This window comes from Leucoraja erinacea, chromosome 3 (assembly GCF_028641065.1).
Source record: "Leucoraja erinacea ecotype New England chromosome 3, Leri_hhj_1, whole genome shotgun sequence".
Taxonomy (NCBI): domain Eukaryota; kingdom Metazoa; phylum Chordata; class Chondrichthyes; order Rajiformes; family Rajidae; genus Leucoraja; species Leucoraja erinaceus.
This window is the reverse complement of record NC_073379.1, coordinates 56,550,952-56,570,976: the sequence shown is the minus strand read 5'-3', so window position 1 is coordinate 56,570,976 and position 20,025 is coordinate 56,550,952. Positions and strand designations below refer to the sequence as shown.

Sequence of the window (20,025 nt, the reverse complement as noted above, 5' to 3'; positions counted from 1 at the left end):
TCACGATTGTATTGATTGTATTGACCAACATGGGCTGATCAGTTGTGGAACTGTTGTGCACAGGTTGCAGTTTAATTGTCCTCAATTATGGGAACAATTTGAGGAAAGGTGATGTCAATACTGCAGATGCATCAGCATGGGAAAATGACAAAGGAGCAAAGAAATGAACTGATTCATGATACCTGCCCTTCATCATCATTTCTCATCCATCATTGTTATATACGTGCATTTTCTCTATTGCGTTGATCTTGCTTTCACAATCACGGACGCTAAATAAAATGGAAAGGGGATTTGGAAGTCAGGGTCAAATGACAAAGCACTGTACAAAACAATGCACATAAACACCAGTCATTACAACCTTGGTGGGTCACATGGACTAAGTGTTACTTATAAAGAATTTACCTTCTCTTTTGAGTAATCTCTGCCTTGCGTAATATTTGATTCAAATCGCAAATCATAGAGGGAGTTGCCATTAACCACACCAGCTAGCAACAAACACATTCCAGAGACTGAACACTCGTGTGAAAGAACTCCCAAGTATTCAATCTATTCCTCTTGCATTGTCCCCAATCTTTTAAATTATAATAATCCTGAGGAACGCTATCCAGTCCTCCAATGATTTTGTTTGTTTAATGTCTATACCACTCTAATGTAAATAGGTTAATGAACTTTGAGTAGCTGAGGTTAGATAAACAAGGAAGCATTTTTATAATTCCGGACTTTTTTTCAAGCCCATTATACCGTATGCCATATAGAGAGAGACTAAGACTATGCACAATGATCCAGTTAGAGTCTGAATGTCAATTGGACTGTATCAAGGTCAATTTTTTATTTATACTGTCCTACTAATACAATCCAATAACATGTGCTGGCTTTGTTTATACTTTCACTATATCATAAATCTACGATGATTAAGGCCCCAAATCTTTGATACATTTTTAGTTATATTCACATGGGGAAATCGCTTTTAAAATGGGGGGGGGGGGGGCACAATTCTCCACACACACACACACACACACACACACACACACACACACACACACACACACACACACACACACACACACACACACACACACACACACACACACACACACACACACACACACACACACACACACACACACACACACACACACCCCCCCCCCCCCCCCCCCCCCCCCCACTTACACACACACCTACAATAATCAGCATCTTATTGGGCAATTTTAAGGTGCATACTGGATTAAAAGGCCCACCACGCACATAAAGGGACCCAATGCATACAAATATTAGTGATAGCCATGTTTGCAGCAAGACTGATAACAGTGGGGAAATGACTTCCCACACTTGTAAAAGCCGTGTACTCAATTGAAACTTATAATAGAAAACAATCAGTGTGAAAGCCACCTTGCACTTTCTCTGCTTTTAATGATTTAATTAATTGATTTTATTTCTTACTCATGCCACCGGGTGGCGCCAGCAATGGCTGCCTCGCCAACAGTCTCTCTGTCCTTTGTGTTTTAATTGTATGTGTTAAATGTACGTTTTTAGAGTTCTTTAGCTTGCTTTATGTGGGGGAGTTGGGGGAAACTTTTTCTAATCTCTTACCTCGATGGAGATGCAATTTTTCTCCGTATCGTATCACTGTCCGCACCGCGGCCTAACATCAAGGAGTTAGCGGCCTTTGCTGGAGAACACCACCACGGTCGCCTGCGGGACTTACCATCACAGAGCTCCAAATGTGGGTGCTTGCGGACTTAACATTGTGGAGCCCGCGTTCTCTGGTCAGAGACCGACTTCGGGGACTCCAAGCCGCAGGAGATTTCACCGCCCCGGCGTGGGAATTTCGACTGCCAGCTGCGGGAGCTTCGATCGCCCAGATTGCGGGAGAATAACGAGGAAGAAAATTTGACTTTTTCCCCTTCTATCACAGTGAGGAATGTGGGGAATCCGCTGTGTTGGATGTTTATATTAACTTTTATGTACTTGTGCGTCTATTCACTTTTTTTTCGTATATGGTAATTCACATATGTACCTTAATTGGTGTATGTGACAATAAAAGACCTTTGAAACCTTTGAATCAATTCTAGTTCTGTGGTAATTAACCCAATTAACACTCTACTGCATTATTAAGGTCAATGTCTCAATATTAGTTTCAATTTTAAAAAGTTGAACATCTGTGAATTTTAATTTGGATGGAGTTTGATTGTTAGGGAAGTTGGGTGGATGCATGGGGGGAGGGAGGTGCGTGTCCCCCATGTTTTGAGAGGTGGGGGACAATCTCCCCCCCCTCCCCCATGTTTTGTGTTGAGGCGATCGAGGCTCTTGATGCTGGGCAATGGTAGATCCCGCAGCCGATTTTAAGCTGCGCCGGGTGTAACTTCGGGATGAAATTCCAGATATTTCAAAATCTACCTTCTTTACAGGCCATACTAGTAATATTCTGCACTCTAGTTGTTTTCTCTTTTGCACCTCCTGACATGTTCATGTATGGTATAATTTATGTGGATAGCATGCAAAACAAACTTGTTTTTTCACTGAAAAAGACAGTGTTCAAGTAACTCAGCATTCAGGTAGCATTTTATTTCCTTTGCACTTTCTTACAAACCTCTATTTAAATCAAAGATTTACACAAAAAGCAAGAGTAATTCGGCAGGACAGGTAGCATCTGGAGAGAAGGAGTGGGTGACGTTTCGGGTCGAGTCTCATCTTCAGACTTGAAATCAACCTTGTTTTTTTTTGTGGCTGAAAACCCTCAGTTTCTGCAGTTTTGCTCCAAACATTGCTATCACTGATATTTTTATGCATTGTGTCCCATTATGTGTGTGGTAGGCCTTTTAATCCAGTATGCACCTTATAATTACCCAATAAAAGATGCTGATTAGTTGTACGGTACTTGCTCCATACTTGAAGAAAAAGGTGGATTTAAATTTGTTAACCTTTCCTTAGAAGCTCCTTAGTGCAAGTTTGTAAGTAGTCAATTGTCAGTTCTTGGTTCTGAATTCTTGGGTGTCAAAAAGAACTGCCAGGTTGGGAAATCCATGAGTTTCTCCGTTGTTAAGAAAAGTAAAGTGGAAAGTCAGTAATGCTAAAGAGTGGGAAGCACTCTGAACAGAATTTGGCAGCAAAAGAGCCTGAGGGAATTAAGGGCCTACTACAGTTTATGTTCTATGGAATTGTACCCAGTCAAAAGTCAGGGTGGGGGGGAGGCGATTCGAAGTTGGAAGAAGTACTTAATCATGCTGCTCTCATCTTGGCATTTCAAAAAACTCCTGGTCAAATAATGTGGTTTAAAATAACCAGCATGTCAACTTTTGAACTATATTATATTTCAATAATGTTGATTGGTCACCTGGATACTGCAAGTAATATTTTTCTCATTTTACATAACCTTTCTTTGCTCAGATTGTGTTAATTTAAGCACCTTGTATTTAAGATTACCAATGTACATGGCACACGAGTTGTGGATATTATATTTTTGGACACTGGAATAGTTGCATCTGTTGCTGTAACGGAGCTAAGAGAAATTCCGCCTCCATTTCTGCACGACTCTGTTTCCATACCACCTCAGGTAATGATTTTCGGAAATATATTTGCTATATTATAGTGTATGTACAGAATAGATGTTAATGGTCACCATGAGCTGCCTCTTAACCTTCATTTAAATTCCAATAGATTTATCCCCACTGTTCACTGCTATAATGTCCAATGGATCAAAGCTGCTTGTTTCAATCATTACTTGTGACAGGTTGTTGCATGGTTCTAACCACTCTGACTAGGAACTTTAGTAAAAAATAGTTGTTTCCAATTCTGGTTCCACTTGGAATGGAGCCATTTCCCTCATCTCCCCCCCCCCCCCCCCCCCCCCAACTCCAAAATCCTGTTAGTTTTTTTTTTATAGATATAACTTGACAGTTCTGTTTTCATTGGGGGGGGGGGGGGGTTGCACCAAAAAATGTATTTGTATAAAATGGAGAGCTGAGTTGTATGCATTAATCTAAGGTGGTGTAACTAAGTTGCTTGTTAGCAAGATTGCTTGCTGCTGTGCAGATATGTCTGTGGTACTGCATCCTGAAGTTTAGTTTGAATCTCATGTCATCTCGTTTATCAAGTGTCACTACTTTTAATGCTTTGTATATCAGCTGTATCAAGTCACTGTAACCCATTTATGTCCTTGTAAAATGTTATTGGTGGTTATCTTAATCTTGCTGGCAAAATCTACAATCCACACTCGCTCTATTGAAACTTATTTGCCATTTATATTGATGCTTAAAGTTAGCGTCTTTACACATACTGTCTCAATAGAAAGGAGAGTTCATATTTTAGAATTTGACTGTCAGTTGTTTTATCTTAGGCTATTAAATGCTGCTTGGCAGATCTCACGTTTAACATTGGCATGTGGACACCTGATGCAGTATTGTGGCTTAGAGACACCGTGTTAAATTGCTCTGACTGCAGTATTAAGGTAAATGTGAATAAATTGTCTTTCTCTTTGAAATCTGATTTCAAGTCTTGAAGTTATGGTTGTAATTATTTGAAATTTGTCTTATTTCAGATTGTGAAAGTTGATGATACCAAAGGACTAGTTCATATTTACTTGTTTACTTCGAAAAATTTCCCAAATCCTGAACGTAGTATTAACCATAAAATAACAAATGCAGATCTGTGGAAGCACCGGAAGGATGTTTATCTGGGCGTCGAACGAAGTTCTACTGGCTTTCCAAGCAATAAAGGTGATGCAAACATTGCATCAGAGTTTGAAACTAAAACCTCAGTGAAGGACTTTGGTATTGCACCAATCAAAATGGTTGCCCCACACGTTATACACAATGCCCTTCCATCTCCATTCGTCTTGCCACAGCCTGGGGAGCACATGGATGTCTTCATTTCTGTAGCTTGTCATCCAGGCCACTTTGTTTTCCAGCCTTGGCAGGAACTGTACAAGTTAGAGGTTCTCATGGAAGAAATGATACTGTTTTACTCCAGTACCGAATGGCAGTGTATATCAGTCGAAAAGAACAAAATATTTGTGGCTCAGCTGGATAACAAGTAAGTCTTTAAGGTTATTTCTTTCAAGCCAAACATTTTCCAAAGTTAGTGTTGTAAGGAAAAATGCAGATGTTGTATAACACTTCCCAGTTGTTCACTGATGCGGCATTTATAGTTTAAGGCATCCTTTTGTTGGGTACTATTATCAGAAAAAGAAAGAAAACTATCTTTTTGCGGGGTGGCAGCTGATTAATGAACTATCATTAAACTCTTGTCGCATTTGCAAATATTCGCAAAATAAGATAGATTTTCATTAAGAAAAGAAAAAGGCAATTGTGAACAATTCACCATACATTTGTCATTTTTTGTGGGGAACAGAACATCGAACAGCATCATATTACATTTACATTCATGTGTTAGTGTCCATTTTTCTTCAATAAAGTTTGGTGTTTATGCACATTAGGAGATGGGATTGCTTTAACAGGGAACTGAGTGAAGGAAGCTGCAGTTGTGATTTAAGTTGCTTACCAAAGAATCATAGGGGGTTACATTTTTATGAATTCTCGTTAGGCATGTGAAGAAATAAGGTTGATCTATTAACAAATACTATAATAGAGTTTGCATCTCCGTTGTGCCTTAGACTATTTTTCTACAATGAATTAAAGGTAAATGATTACTTTTATCCTTAATGAAATTCCGTCCAAAAATGTAAATAATAAACAATTGAGGCCAATGAACTGATCTCTGGATCCACCACTGGTTACATCCCTCAATGCTGCAAAGAACCAATTTTTTCCAACTTTGTTTTCTATGTGACATCCATGTTTCAATCCATGCGAAATATGCTTCCATCAATTCAGGACTTCCTGGAACAACTGCAGAAAAGAGGAGCAGCCAGAAGTCATGGTGCACAATGCCACGAATGACATGGGTAGGAATAGGGATGCGGTCCACCAGAGTGAACATTGGATGTTGGGCATAAGGTTAAAACAGCAGGATATTAACGATAGTAATCACCAGATTACTCCCAGTGCTATGTGCCACATAGGGTAGAAATCGGAAGATAGGACATCTGAATGCATGGCTGAGGAGTTGGTGCAGGGGAGCAGGGATTCAGATATCTCTTCGGCTGTTTCGACCTGAACTGGAAGGGGACCGATATTCTGGTGAGCGAGTTTGCAAGTGCTTCTTAGGAGGGATAAAACTAGATTGACCGAAGGATCCTATGCAGGGTTGGCAGCTTACTGATCCAGGGTACAAATTCTACCAGTGAGATAAAGGTGGAGGTAAAAGAAGAGGAGAACTCGCAATATTAATTGAGGAGAAAATCATAGCAGTGGTCTCAGACGACATTACTGAAGGATTGTCCAATGAGACTGTGGGTAGGGCTGAGAAATAAGAACGGGAATTGTTGGGATTGTACTCTTGTCCCCAAGTAGTCAAAGGGAATTAGAAGAACTGGGAGATTGCAGACTAATAAAGTTGTCACAGTCAGGGATTTTAACTTTGCCAATATAGACTGAGACCATCATAGTGGCACTGGGGTGGAATTTGTCAAAACAAAGAGTCAAACAGGCCTTTTGGCCCAACTTACCTACACGAGTCCCACCTGCCTGCGATTGGCCCATTCCTTCTAAACCTATCCTGTCCATGTACCTGTCCAAATGTCCTTTAAACGTTGTGATAGTGCCTGATCAAGTACCTCTTCTGGCAGCTCATTCCATATACCCATCACATTGGCTGGGCAAGTGACTGAAGTGTCAGTGGTGAGGACTTTACCACTGTGCTATTAGCATGAAAATACATAAAGGGGTTGTCTTGAGGACCATGTTACAATTAAGGAGTTGCTGGTTGTTCTAAAACGTGCAAAGATAGATGTTGCTAGAACTCAAGGGCCTGGAGCTAGAGGGAGAGAATTGGGCAGGCCAGGGTTTTATTCCTTGGGTAGGAAGGAACTGCAGATGTTGGTTAACATCGAAGATAAAGACAAAATGCTGGAGTAACTCAGCGGGACAGGCTTTCTGAAGAATGGTCTCGGGCTTGTATACTCTCGAATTTAGGATGAGAGGGGATCTTATTGAAACATATAAGATTATTAAGGGTTTGGACACGCTAGAGGCAGGAAACATGTTCCTGATGTTGGGGGAGTCCAGAACCAGGGGCCACAGTTTAAGAATAAGGGGTAAGCCATTTAGAACAGAGATGAGGAAACACTTTTTCACACAGTTGTGAGTCTGTGGAATTCTCAGAGCACAGTGGAGGCCAGTTCTCTGGATACTTTCAAAAGAGAGCTAGATATGGCTCTTAAAGATAGCGGAATCAGGGGATATGGGGAGAAGGCAGGAACGGGGTACTGATTGTGGATGATCAGTCATGATCACATTGAATGGTGGCGTTGGCTCGAAGGGCCGAATGGCCTATTCCTGCACCTCTTGTCTATTATCTATTGACCCAAAACGTCATTCATTGTTTCTATCCAGAGTTGCTGCCTGTCCCGCTGAGTTTCTCCAGCTGTTTGTGTCTATCTTGGGTACTGGAGGCTAAGGGGCTGATATTATAGAGGTGTATAAAATCATGAGGGAAATAGGCAGGGTAAATGTCTTTATCCCAGGATAAGGAATCAAGAACTAGAGGACATTGTTTAAGGTGAGAAGGGGAAGATTTAATAGGAATTTGAAGGGCAACATTTTTGCACACTGGGTCATGTCTGTATGGAACTAGTTGCCTGGGGAAGTAGTTGACGCAGGTACTATCAGACCATTTAAAAGACATTTGGACAGATACATGGATAGGAAAGGTTCAGAAGGACGTGGGCCAGGCATCTTATCAAATGCCATTTGGAAATCTCAATACATAGCATCTACAGATTCAGTAAATAATTCCCCTCAACTCCCCTAGTGGTGAGTTTCACCACTAAATTTACATCCCTTGGGGTGAGATTTGTTCTTGGCAGAAAGGTCCTGTAGTACCCAGGATCTTTTCAATTAGCAGCTGGATTTGGCAGACAAGTAGTCTGTCTTTACATCTGGACAAACACAGAGATATAAAGCACTATAGATGCTTCCTGCCCTTCTGAATGTTTAGAATATTTGGTTTTGTTTCCGATTTCGAGCATTTGCAGTTATTTTTGACTTTCAACAAATATTGGAATGCTTTGTGCCTGTAAAGGAATTCTATTGTAATGCCTGGACATTACAATTTGGACACCTTGAACTTTTAAAAATGTTCTCAGTTATTTTACAATGTCCTTGTATCACTATTCAGGTGATGGATCACTTATTCGTAGAGGTTTGAGAGCAGTCTTGAATGGTTGGAAAACGGGAATGCACTGAGACCGGGAATATCTTCCATAATAAATTATTTATTTTTTGTAATTCTAGGTGGTATCGTGTGCTGGTGAAAGGGATTCTTACAAATGGTTTGGTGTCTGTATATCAGTTAGATTACGGCCGGCATGAGCTGGTGAGCTGTAGGAAGGTGCAGGCGCTGGTACCACAATTCCGTCAGTTACCTTTCCAAGCCATTACAGCACAGTTAGCTGGTGAGTTAAGAGTGTAAATGTGACTGTTGTTCTGTGGCGGCTTTATACTGTTGCAAACAAATATACTAAGTTGATCATTATCAATCTTCTAATGGTTTAAATTGTAAAAGAACCGTCGCTGGATGTTGTGTGCTGGGAATTAAGTCAGCCATTTGTTTTCTTCATTTCTTGAAATGAAATAATTTGCAAAGATAGCTTAATCATTTTTCCTGATTTTATACTAATTTTAGATTAATCCTCATTGTGTTTTAGATGTTCTATTGAATATGAACTTTAATCAATGATCGAAATATAATAAGTTGCATACATGTGTACTGGTGCAATTATAGAGGAAATTATAATTGCAGTAATTGTCTGAAACTGTAATTATAATCCATAATGCACCAAGCTTTCCTGGACAAATTTACATTTTGCTGATGATTTGATGACTTTAGTTCAGTCACATCATTTGAACACTAAAATTATGATTCTCTATAAGGTGGGCAAGTCTTGCAATTGATTCTAGGTGGTACAGCTCTTGTCATTTAATTTTTCTTTTTAACTGGTACCAGACCAAGATGGACCCGTTGGGTCCCGTTCCCCAACGTGGGGGAAGGTGTGCGGCGTCACAGGGGAGGGCTGATCCCGAACACAATATTCCATCACTCACCCATAGCTCCCAACTGCGCAGGCGCGACTGATTTCTCCTCATCCCCCGGCACTCCCTCAAGCTGTAAGAAGTTGCAGGCGCTGGTACTACAATTCCGTCAGTTACCTTCCCAAGCCATTACAGCACAGTTAGCTGTTGAGTTAAGAGTGTAAATGGGACTGTTGTTCTATGGCTGCTTTATACTGGGCCTGGAACTTGGCCTGGTACTCGGCGCGGCCCTGACGTGGTTGCAGCGGCAGGTTTTCTTTCAGCCCTAGGCTCGGCTCTCACTCCAGCTCGAGCACCAGGCTCGCCTCCGGCCAGGGCTCACATGCGGCTCCACCCTCGTCACCAGATGTCGAGTGCCGGCAGCCGCAGCCACTCGGGTGCGCTGGAGTGCCCTTCCCTACCAGAGTGTCCCGTCCTGCCTTGCGAGTCCATTGTCACAGGGGGGGGGTCTGTTTTTTAATACTTTAAACGATTAAAAAGTGCGCAAATATAGGTGGGAATGCGACGGGAAGATGTTTATGACCTCAACGTGAAAAATGAATGTGTTAAAATGGGAAGACTGTGTCCTAGCGTTTGGAAGAAAATAGGAAAGTAGAAATTGCCACACACACATACACACAGATAGCCACAAACAAGACGAAGAGTCTTAGTAATAATAGTATAGATGGATAAAGATTATAATGTGCAAGTGCCAAATTTAATATTTGAAAAAGGCTGAGTGAGAAGTTTGATGTTTTCCCAAATAATTCTTCAAGTAAATTAAACAAGTTTATAAAGTTAAACTTGCAGATAACTGGAAAATAACTGTTTGGATTTCTGTTGTTCAGAATTGCGTTCTCAATCATAGAAAGATCCATGTAACTTGTGCAGTGGCCGCTTAGCTCATTGTAATTGTGCTAGCTCTTTGAAAGATCTATTCAATTATTTTCATTTATTCATTATTCACTGCATGAGTTTCCTTTCTGAGATATTTCTATTACCTTTTGAAAACTAAGATTGTGTTTGCTTGTTTCGTTGTCTCTGTACTGTACATTGCACAATGACAATTATAGTTGAATCTGAATCTGAATCTTGTTGACCTTTTCAACAGTGTCACATTGACGACAGTAGCTTGCCATATGTGTTAAAGGACGTCTCATCAACTTCCCTCTCCTCCTACCTTTACCATCCAACAATACTTAGTTAAATTAGTGGCTAGGCTGCCATTATTGCCCATCCTTAATTGCTTTTGAGATGGTTGTGGTGGGCAACCTTGAACAGTAGTAGTCCTCGTAGTGATGGTACCATGTTGTTAGAGATGGAGATTGAGGATCTGTGATTCTGTTTGTAGTTTGTTTGTTTGTTTGTTTTTTTGCACAAAGTCCGCGAGCATTGCCACTTTTCATTTCACTGCACATCTCGTATGTGTATGTGACAAATAAACTTGACTTGACGACTTGAGGACTTTAGCTCAATGACAATGAAGAACCACTTATATTACAAGATGATATGTGACTTGGCCAAGAACTTGTGGAAGATGGTCGTCTGTGCACCTGCTTGTTGGTGTCTTTGTCAATATATATTGTAGGTTTGGGATATGCTGTTTGAGTAGGCTGTTTAAGATCTGTGCAGTGCATTTTGTAGATGGTACACTGCATTAGTAGTGGAGGGAATAAATGTTTGGGGTTGTTGCCTGGGTGCCAATCGGTGGTCTGCTTTGTCTTGGATTTGATTGAGCTTCATGAAAGTTTCTGATCCTAGCATGGGGACAATCCCGACTTACGCATTATTGATGATAGAAAAGCTTTACCTTGTCAAGAGGTATGTCACTTGCTACAGCATAGCCTGCCCCTGACCTGTTCTTGCAACCATATTTATGCAGCTTCTCCATTAAATCTCTGGCCAATAGATGCTGACCCACTTTCTCTCCTGGCACCCACAACCCAACCAGGCTATTGATAGTGAGGTCTTAGCAATGGTAATGTCAAGGGTAGATAGTTAGATTCTCTCCTGTTGGAGATGATCATTATCAGGGACTTCTGTGGCATTGATGTTATTTTTCACTACTTAATTAGCTATGGAGCTGTAAATAAAATTGAACATTGCATAATCATCACCTCCCATCTATTGACCAAATGGAAAGAAAATCATTAATAATGCTGCTGAAAATAGTTGCCTTAAGTATGCATTGATTAACCTCCAAAAACCATTATCCTGGTCAAGATGGTGGTAAGACCACCTTTTTAACTTAAGCAAAAACATTCCACCTTGAACAAACATATTCATTTTGTCTTGCAAGATACTAACTTAAATATCTGGTAGTTCTGGTCTCTCTTTGTGGCTGGGTTCCTTATTCCAGTTCTACATCCAGTGAAATTCTTGAAGTAATTTGTAAAATATGGTGCACAGAATGAACATACAGTTACAGAGCCTTTAAAAGTCATTAATAATGGCCAAATGTTTGTTATTTTGTGTAAAACAAGGAATTTAATTGACTGGCCAAGAATCCAATTAACTTTACGAACATACGAGATGGGGGTATCTTTGCCAATACAATCCTTTTGAGATGGAGAATTTCATAGATTTATAAGCCTTTGCATAAGGGAACCTTTCATCTCTGAAATCGGGATAATAGGGGATTGCCAATTTAGAACTGTTTTGAGATCACTTCATTCTTGTAAACTCTAGTGAGCATAGGTCAGTTTTCCTTAATGGTTATGATGGGTAAATTCCTTATTCCACTATGTTGACTCCAATGCAAGTATACTAACAGTTAACCTCGACAACGTACTCCTGATTTAACTTCCGAAAAACTGGAGTGAATGTGGAATTACTAACTTAATTTCTTAGTATTTTGTTGTTGTTTCTTTGGAAAGGTTAAGCTTTTCAGAAATAAATTCAACTGAATGCTTGTCATTTTTACATTAATTTTGCAGGTGTGAAATGTGAACAATGGTCAGAGGAAGCATCGATTGTTTTCCGTAACCATGTTGAGAGGAAGCCTCTAGTGGCCCAAATACAAACTGTTCAGGGTAGTGCAAATCCCTGGGATCGAAAAGTTGTGACTTACTTGGTGGACACATCCCTTCCAGATACAGATGTCTGGATACATGATCTGCTGACGGAATATCTTGCAGAGCTGTCAAAAGCTGCATAATCATTGTTTACCTTAACATTTTCAAAGTAACTTTAATTTCTGACCATTAGCAATAACTGATTTGAAAGCACAACACAATCTAGTTTGCTGTTATTTACAAGGTTTCAAAATATCTTGAATGGTATGATGGTGATGCTATAAGATTTGAAAGCCTCATGCTTTTTCTGTAAAAAAATATATAACAATGATTTGTTTGTTCACTTACAATGTTTGGATTACTGAAGGAAATGTGTTCATTGAAAATGTGCTATTGGTTTGCCACCAGCCATGTATTTGAAGTGAAGGGTTGTGGAGGAATAATAAACTAATTAATCATTCGTCTGGTTATTTATTTCCTTGTGCAGGGTTTAACAGGAAAACTGCCATTTGCGTACTATAAACTGATTCGCAGCACCAAAATTGGATTTTTTTAATAAGATATTAAAACAGGACTTGAATCTTCTAAAAACAAAATTCCAAAGAGAAGACTGCTTTTCCATTCTTTAAGGATTGGCTCTTTGGTGTTATCTTTCATTGAAATGAAACTCTGATGGCTACCTATCTTGGTAAATTCAACTATTTCCATTTAATTTGGGCAATTTGCAGAATAAGACTTGCATTATATAACTGCTTTCACACCTTCAGAATGTATCCTCATGTTTTGTAGTCAACAAAGTACTTTTGTAGGTACACAAAAATGCTGGAGTAACTCAGCGGGTGCAGCAGCATCTATGGAGCGAAGGAAATAAATGGGTAACGTTTCGGGCCTAAACCCTTCTTCGGTACTTTTGTAGTCACTTTATAATGTGGACAATTTGCCCGGGCACCCACAAACAGCCTTGTGGTAATGACCAAGAAATTGTTTTGGTGCTTTAGGAATATATATTGAATGGAACTTTGGAATAATCCACCTGGTTTACCTTGTAAATCTTAATCATTAGGCATTTAGTTCTCAAACTAGAGGTTTATTTCACTCCAATGGAATTGCAATTCCCGAGTCTTTCCAACCAAAGCGTAATGGTCTTTTGCTATCAAACTACATCTCTGGACTACAGAGCTGCCTATTATAACTTGCAGATAATGCACAGAACATTTCATTGCAGCAGTGAGGATCCTGGAAATTAATGATCAGTGAACCAGGTAATAGGAAATAACAAATCCTTTGCACAACATGTCTTTTTTTAAATTCAGATTAGACATACGGCATAGAAACGGGTCCTTTGGCCCACCCAGTTTGCGCTGACCCACAAACAAGTTCTATATGACACATAAGGGACAATAGCATATTCATCAATTACTCCATGGAGGAGTAGAATGTAAAAAATAGGTTGCCTAACTAACAAGATGTCAATTTTTCGAATGAAAAACATCCTCATGTCATATGCTGAATCTTCCAAGTTATGCATGGGTTAAGCATCACATTAAAAAATGGCAGAATTGAAAAGCTGATTATTATTTTCAAGTATGAAATTAAATCAGAAACTTGATTATATCAGACAACCTCACATTTTTGGAAACTAAAACTAATGTTTACATGTTTCAATCAGTTTTGTTTTAAACTTAATTTTAATCAAATTTGCTCCAAAGGATAAATAATTTAATGAAAAAAAATTCCCCGTTACCATGATGTCTAAAGGTCACAATGAAGAAAAGCAGCAGATACTGAAATACTTAGCTGTCAGGCAACTGTGGAAAGCACAGAGAATATATTTTAAATATGTAACCTACCTAATCATGGAATGACGCTGCAAATTATAAAAAATGGGAAAGGATGAATATAGGAGCATTCTGTAATATATAATCTTCAAATATAATAATTCATAAAACCCATGAACTGAAAACAAATCTTTTGTAATGATTTTTTTTTATAATCAGATGTTAATTCTGAAGTTCATTGGCGTAAAAAACCTGCAACTGCTGGAGATCTAAAACAAAATGCTGGAAGCATTATAGCTGTGATCCTGAGCTTTCAGCAACAACCTGGAGCTCAATGCTTTTACAGTGCCCTCCATAATGTTTGGGACCCATCATTTATTTATTTGCCTCTGTACTCCACAATTTGAGATTTGTAATAGAAAAAAATCACATGTGGTTAAAGTGCATGTTGTCAGATTTTAATTAAAGGCATTTTCATACATTTTGGTTTCACCATGTAGAAATGACAGCAGTGTTTAAACATAGTCCCCCCCCATTTCAGGGCACCCTAGTGTTTGGGACACAGCAATGTCATGTAAATGAAAGTAGTCATGTTTAGTATTTTGTTCCATATACTTTACATGCAATGACTGTTTGAAGTCTGCAATTCATGGACATTGTCAGATGCTGGGTGTCTTCTCTTGTGATGCTCTGCCAGGCCTGTATTGCAGCCATCTTTAGCTTATGCTTGTTATGGGAGCTAGTCCCCTTCAGTTATTTTTTCAGCATATAAAAGGCATGCTCAATTCGGTTCAGATCGGGTGATTGACTTGGCCACTCAAGAATTGACCATTTTTTAGCTTTGAAAAACTCCTTTGTTGCTTTAGCAATATGTTTGGGATTGTCTTGCTGTAGAAAGAACCGCCGGCCAATGAGTTTTGAGGCATTTGTTTGAACGAGCAGATAGGATGTGTCTATACAGGATACATTAAGCTACTACCATCAGCAGTTGTATCATCAATGAAGATAAGTGAACCAGTACCTTCAGCAGCCATACATGCCCAGGCCATAACACCCCCACCACCGTGTTTCACAGATGAGGTGCTATGCTTTGGATCTTGGGAAGTTTCTTCTCTCCTCCATACTTTGCTCTTGCCATTACTCTTTGTCTCATCTGTCCACAAGACCATTTTCCAGATCTGTGATTGCACTTTTAAGTACTTCTTGGCAAACTGTAACCTGGCCATCCTATTTTTGCGGCTAACCAGTGGTTTGCATTTTGCAGTGTAGCCTCTGTATTTTTGTTCATGAAGTCTTCTGCAGACAGTGGTCATTTACAAATCCACACCTGATTCCTGAAGTGTGTTTCTGATCTGTCAAGACAGGTGTTTGGGGATTTTTCTTTATTATAGAGAGAATTCTTCTGTCATCAGCTGTGGAGGTCGTCCTTGGCCTGCCAGTCCCTTTGTGATTAGTAAGCTCACCAGTGTTCTCTATCTTCCTGATGTTCCAAACAGTTGATTTTGGTAACCTTAAAGTTTGGCTGGTTTTATTCGTGTTTCTCAGTCTCATAATGACTTCTTTGACTTTCATTGGCACAACTTTGGTCCTCATGTTGATAAACAGCAATACAAGTTTCCAAAGGTGATGGAACGACTGGAGGAAAGAATAGGTGCTGAGAGCTCTCTTATATCTCCATTAAGGAGGCAATTAAGCATACGTGAGCAATTACAAACACCTGTGAAGCCATGTGTTCCAAACATTATGGTGCTCTGAAATGGAGGGACTATGTTTAAACACAGCTGGAATTTCTACATGGTGAAACCAAAATGTGTAAAAATGGCCTTTAATAAAATCTGACAATGTGCACTTTAACCACATGTGATTTTTTTTCTATTGCAAATCTCAAATTGTGGAGTACAGAGACCAATAAATAAAGGATGGGTCTTTATCCCAAACATTATGGAGGGCACTGTAAGACAGTGGAATTGACTGTAGACTTTAGGAGAGCTGGGAGAGCTAGGGAAAATGGGAGGCCACCATGGACACCAGCGAGCGGGCAAGTACATCTCTGAAACCTCTCACCCTGGCCACAAAAGGGCCTGTCCTACTTGGCTGTCATTTGCGTGTCATTTACTCGACCTGGTAGCGTGCGGGACGGGGGCATGGAGTGGCGTGGAGGAGTGTGGAGTTGCGCGCAATATCGCGCAGCGCTCCAGTATTTCATTCTCCACTAAATCTTCGCGTGCCACCGGCCTGTCGCGTAAATGACAGCCAAGTGGGACACCCTGGCGCAGCGCAACGAAGCAAGCAAGTGATCGCCAAGCTCGGCCTGGGGCTCACTGCCGTTGCCGATCCGGATCTGCCCCCACTCCTACTCCCAGAGTGGGGCCAAGACGATCGGAAATAGCAGAGACGGAAAGCGCTGTCAAAACATGGAGGGGACAGGGGGGGACACAATTTCTTGGCGGCCGCGTGCGCACACACACACACACAAGCGATCAATCGGAAGCTGCAGCCGTGCGCCCTGTGAACGGTAATTAGCTCGGGATTCTTCCAGTTTCCAGCCCCGCGACGTGGATGCCTCTACTACGGGGACGTTACCGTTAGAGAATGCGTCAATTAGTGCAGATCTGTACCACAGATTTAAAAAAACACTGGACATCATGCTGGACAACATAATATAGGACAGGACACTTTCAAGCAGCTTGTCCTGTCTGATATTATGTTGTCCACTGTCCAGCATGGGGTCTAGTGTTTTTTAAATCTGTGGTAGCTGTAGTATGGATACTGAGCTATTAAAACCAAGCAATATATAAATGATCTGCATTATATGCAACCTAAAACTTTGTATTCTTGGATGTATTAAACATTTATTTCCCCAATTGCCAGCTGTAAAAATAGAGGGTGTCAATTAGTTAATAAAATTGCTTTATAATCTGCAGAAAGCGTTTGGTCTCTGTAATTGTGTGTTTTGTTGCCTTTGGCTCGAAGGGCCAAATGGCCTCCTCCTGCACCTATTTTCTATGTTTCTATGTAACTGTCATGCACGAAATTTTGTTCCCTCTATTTGGAAATGATTCATGATGGAAATCATACATTCATAACTTCAAGATACAATCTGAATTCAATTTTTGTCAATTACTTCATGTAATATCTGATTACAACATTCATGAACATAAATGAGACCCAAGTAAAAAAATAAAATGTATGGATTTCTCTAATAAAGAACTTAGAAATGTAGTTCATACGAATTCAAATTCCCTCATTAAATGTTAGAAATTTGTAAAAAGGGTTGCAATGAAAGTTTGATTCACAAGAATTGGTATTTAGCAACACTATATTAGTCTCATTAACACTTAGTTATAATACTTTATTAGTATTATTAACACCTAGTTATATTCATTTAGCCAAGTGAAAACATCCAAATACACGCCATCTGGAATCTGATTTATTGTTCACAAATTTCTCAGCTATGATGCGAGAATCCACGTTTGATAGCCGGTCCTTGTGGACATTGCAGATCATGAGATGGTTCAACCTCTTCTGAGACATGGTGTTGCGAAGCCATGTTTTAATGCGGCGTAGTGCGCTGAAAGATCGTTCTGCCTCGCATGAACTGGCTGGAGATGTCAGAACAAGTCTTAATAATGTCTCAACTTGAGGGAACATATGTCGCATTTCTGGAAGCATCCCTTTGAAAACCTGTCTGTACTCAATAGTTGACTGTGGGTTTCCTGAACAAGTCAAGTTCATGAAGAAGTGTCTTATTAAGTTCAGGATACCCGTCTACCAACTCCTGGTGAAAGACACCCTTTCGAAGCATTGAGGTGAGTTTATTTTGCTTCATCAGGTCTGTGGATGTGAAGTATTCATTTAAATTGCACATAGCAGAGTCTATGACTCGAAAAAATTCTACTCGCCACAGATCTTCACTGGGCCGGGCAACATACTCTTGTGTTCCACTACTGTACTTTGTACACGTTTTCCGATGGCGTTCAACAAAAGGATCGAACAAAAGGATCGAGACCCAAATCCTCCACTTTTAGCTCAGCAGATGCAAGCATGTTCTTGACGACTTCATCTGACCGAAGGTGTTGCAATTCCTTTTTCACAACATCAGCTGCCGCCATCATTCCTGGAATGCTCATACTTAGCCCCTGCAAGACACGATTGAATTTCTCCAGGCATTGTATTATAGGTAGAGCAAAAATTAGTCCAAGGACACGCTTGAAGACAGACATTTGCTGATTCCATTCGCACGCGAAGAGACATTTGTCCCAAATTCTGTTGAGGCTTCTTTGAGCGCCTCTAAAATTTGTCCTTGTAATTGTCTAGGAGTGACTTAATAGCAGCTGATCTCAGTGTGCCATCGTGTTGGACAAATGGCCTTCAATTGCTTCGGTGATCTGATTTCACTATCTTCTGCATTCAAGTTCAAATACAAGTGCTTAAACTTGCCAGAAATTTTTGTAAAGCTTTCCTAGTTCATGTAAGTGGTCCAGTGCATTTCTCACAAATGATGAACTTTGTATTGCCTTGCTAGCGATGAGATGGGAGATATGAGCACCACAGTGGGTGTAGCAGGCTAACAGCTGCATTTTCTTAATTTCCGCCTGGCACCCAGAAAATGTCCCGGACATGTTTCCTGCCCTGTCATATGCCTGGGCCCGCAAGTTATTGATTGGCAGCTGCAACCTTGTAAGCGTGTCGGCAATCATCCTCGCAAGGGCTGATCCAGTAATGGAGTTCACCTGATACAGTCCCACAAACTCCTCCTTAACGTCAAATAATTAGTTCACAAACGGAACACAGATTGACTTTTGTTCAGTGCCTGTGCAGTCCTGAGTCCCATCAACAATAATACCGAAGAATGGTATTGATTGAATGTCTTTACAAATGTTTCTGAGTATATGATGACTTAGAAGTTGGAGAATCTCATTTTGGCATGCTCCAGAAGTATAGTTTATTTTCTTCAGCAGCCACGTCGTAAGGTCCCTATCACGAGATGAGAGGAGTTGAAGCAGTGTTGTAAAGTTGCCATCACAGTCATCTTTCCCACGTAACGACAGACCTTGATGGGTCAGATACTGCAGTGTTTCAATTATCTGCATTATGGGGCTCTGTGCCAGTACCTGTCCTTGTCATAATTATTTGCTCAGCTGGGCATTAATGTCACATGCCTTGTTGCGGTGCAAAGCAATTTTGTGGCATTCAGACTTTTGATGAACTTGGAATTTTTCAATGTCTTTTTTCCAGTTCTTAAAATCGCGCAAGATAAATGTTTGCTCCTTGAAATTTGACATTTTCATCAAGTCTTGTTCTGCTGCTACTGTACAGGTGTGACACAATACACCATCCACATTTGGTTCAACAAGAAGCCATGGAAACTCTTTAAACCAATTTACCTGAAACTTAAGAGATCTACATTTCAAATTCTGTATTGGCAAAGAAGAATGATCTCTAGGATGGTTGTTTTTTTTTAGCAATGAAATTGTCAGTGGAGCTCCTGCAGAGGGAGATGTCAAATAAGTCCCTACATGTATGGAACAAGGTGGTTCATCATTCCTGTATGACGAGGACAAAGAATTATCAGCTGGGAAAACTTCAATTCCACATGGACTACCACTGGTCAACACTAGAGTGTCAGGTCTAGTAGCTGATGATGACAAAATGGGACTACCTGGTGGTGCAGATGTCATGGCTGGATTTCCTGATCTGGTTGATGTCATGAATGGACTTTCTCGTCTCGGTGGAGATGTCATGCCTGGACTTCCTGTTCGGATTGGAGATGTCTCGACGGGACTAGTAGCAGATGTAATAACCGGACTTTCTGGTGTGTTTGTAGTTGTGTTGATGGGACTGGTACTGGTAGCATCGGATGACAAGGCCACGCTGCCTGGACTGTGAGTGGAAGGAGATGAACAATCATTGATACAAAAAATTCAATCATTCAAGATAGTAAACAACAAAGGTGATTTAAACTGCAGCGATTTCATGTAGTCACTTTTCGATAAAACCCCACCGCCCCAGTCCATTTAATTCCGCGTGTCTCCATTTCATTCATTAAGTCGCCGGTACTGTCACATTGTTCGTTTTCGGTCAATATAAACGGAACAGTCTGAA

The 20,025-nt window shown here is 40.3% G+C and overlaps 1 protein-coding gene across 2 annotated transcripts in view; it reads left to right on the top strand.

Moving 5' to 3' along the window:
• The window catches only part of LOC129695629 (tudor domain-containing protein 7-like), a 119,320-nt gene extending 106,718 nt beyond the window's left edge, over positions 1 to 12,602 (top strand). For both annotated transcript variants that reach the window (XM_055632756.1, XM_055632757.1), the window contains exons 13-17: positions 3,419 to 3,553; positions 4,337 to 4,447; positions 4,538 to 5,031; positions 8,352 to 8,512; positions 12,065 to 12,602. In XM_055632756.1, coding sequence (XP_055488731.1) covers positions 3,419 to 3,553; positions 4,337 to 4,447; positions 4,538 to 5,031; positions 8,352 to 8,512; positions 12,065 to 12,285 — 1,122 coding nt within the window. In that variant the 3' untranslated portion in view covers positions 12,286 to 12,602. The remainder of the gene's footprint in view (positions 1 to 3,418; positions 3,554 to 4,336; positions 4,448 to 4,537; positions 5,032 to 8,351; positions 8,513 to 12,064) is intronic.
• The last annotated feature ends 7,423 nt before the right edge of the window (positions 12,603 to 20,025 follow it).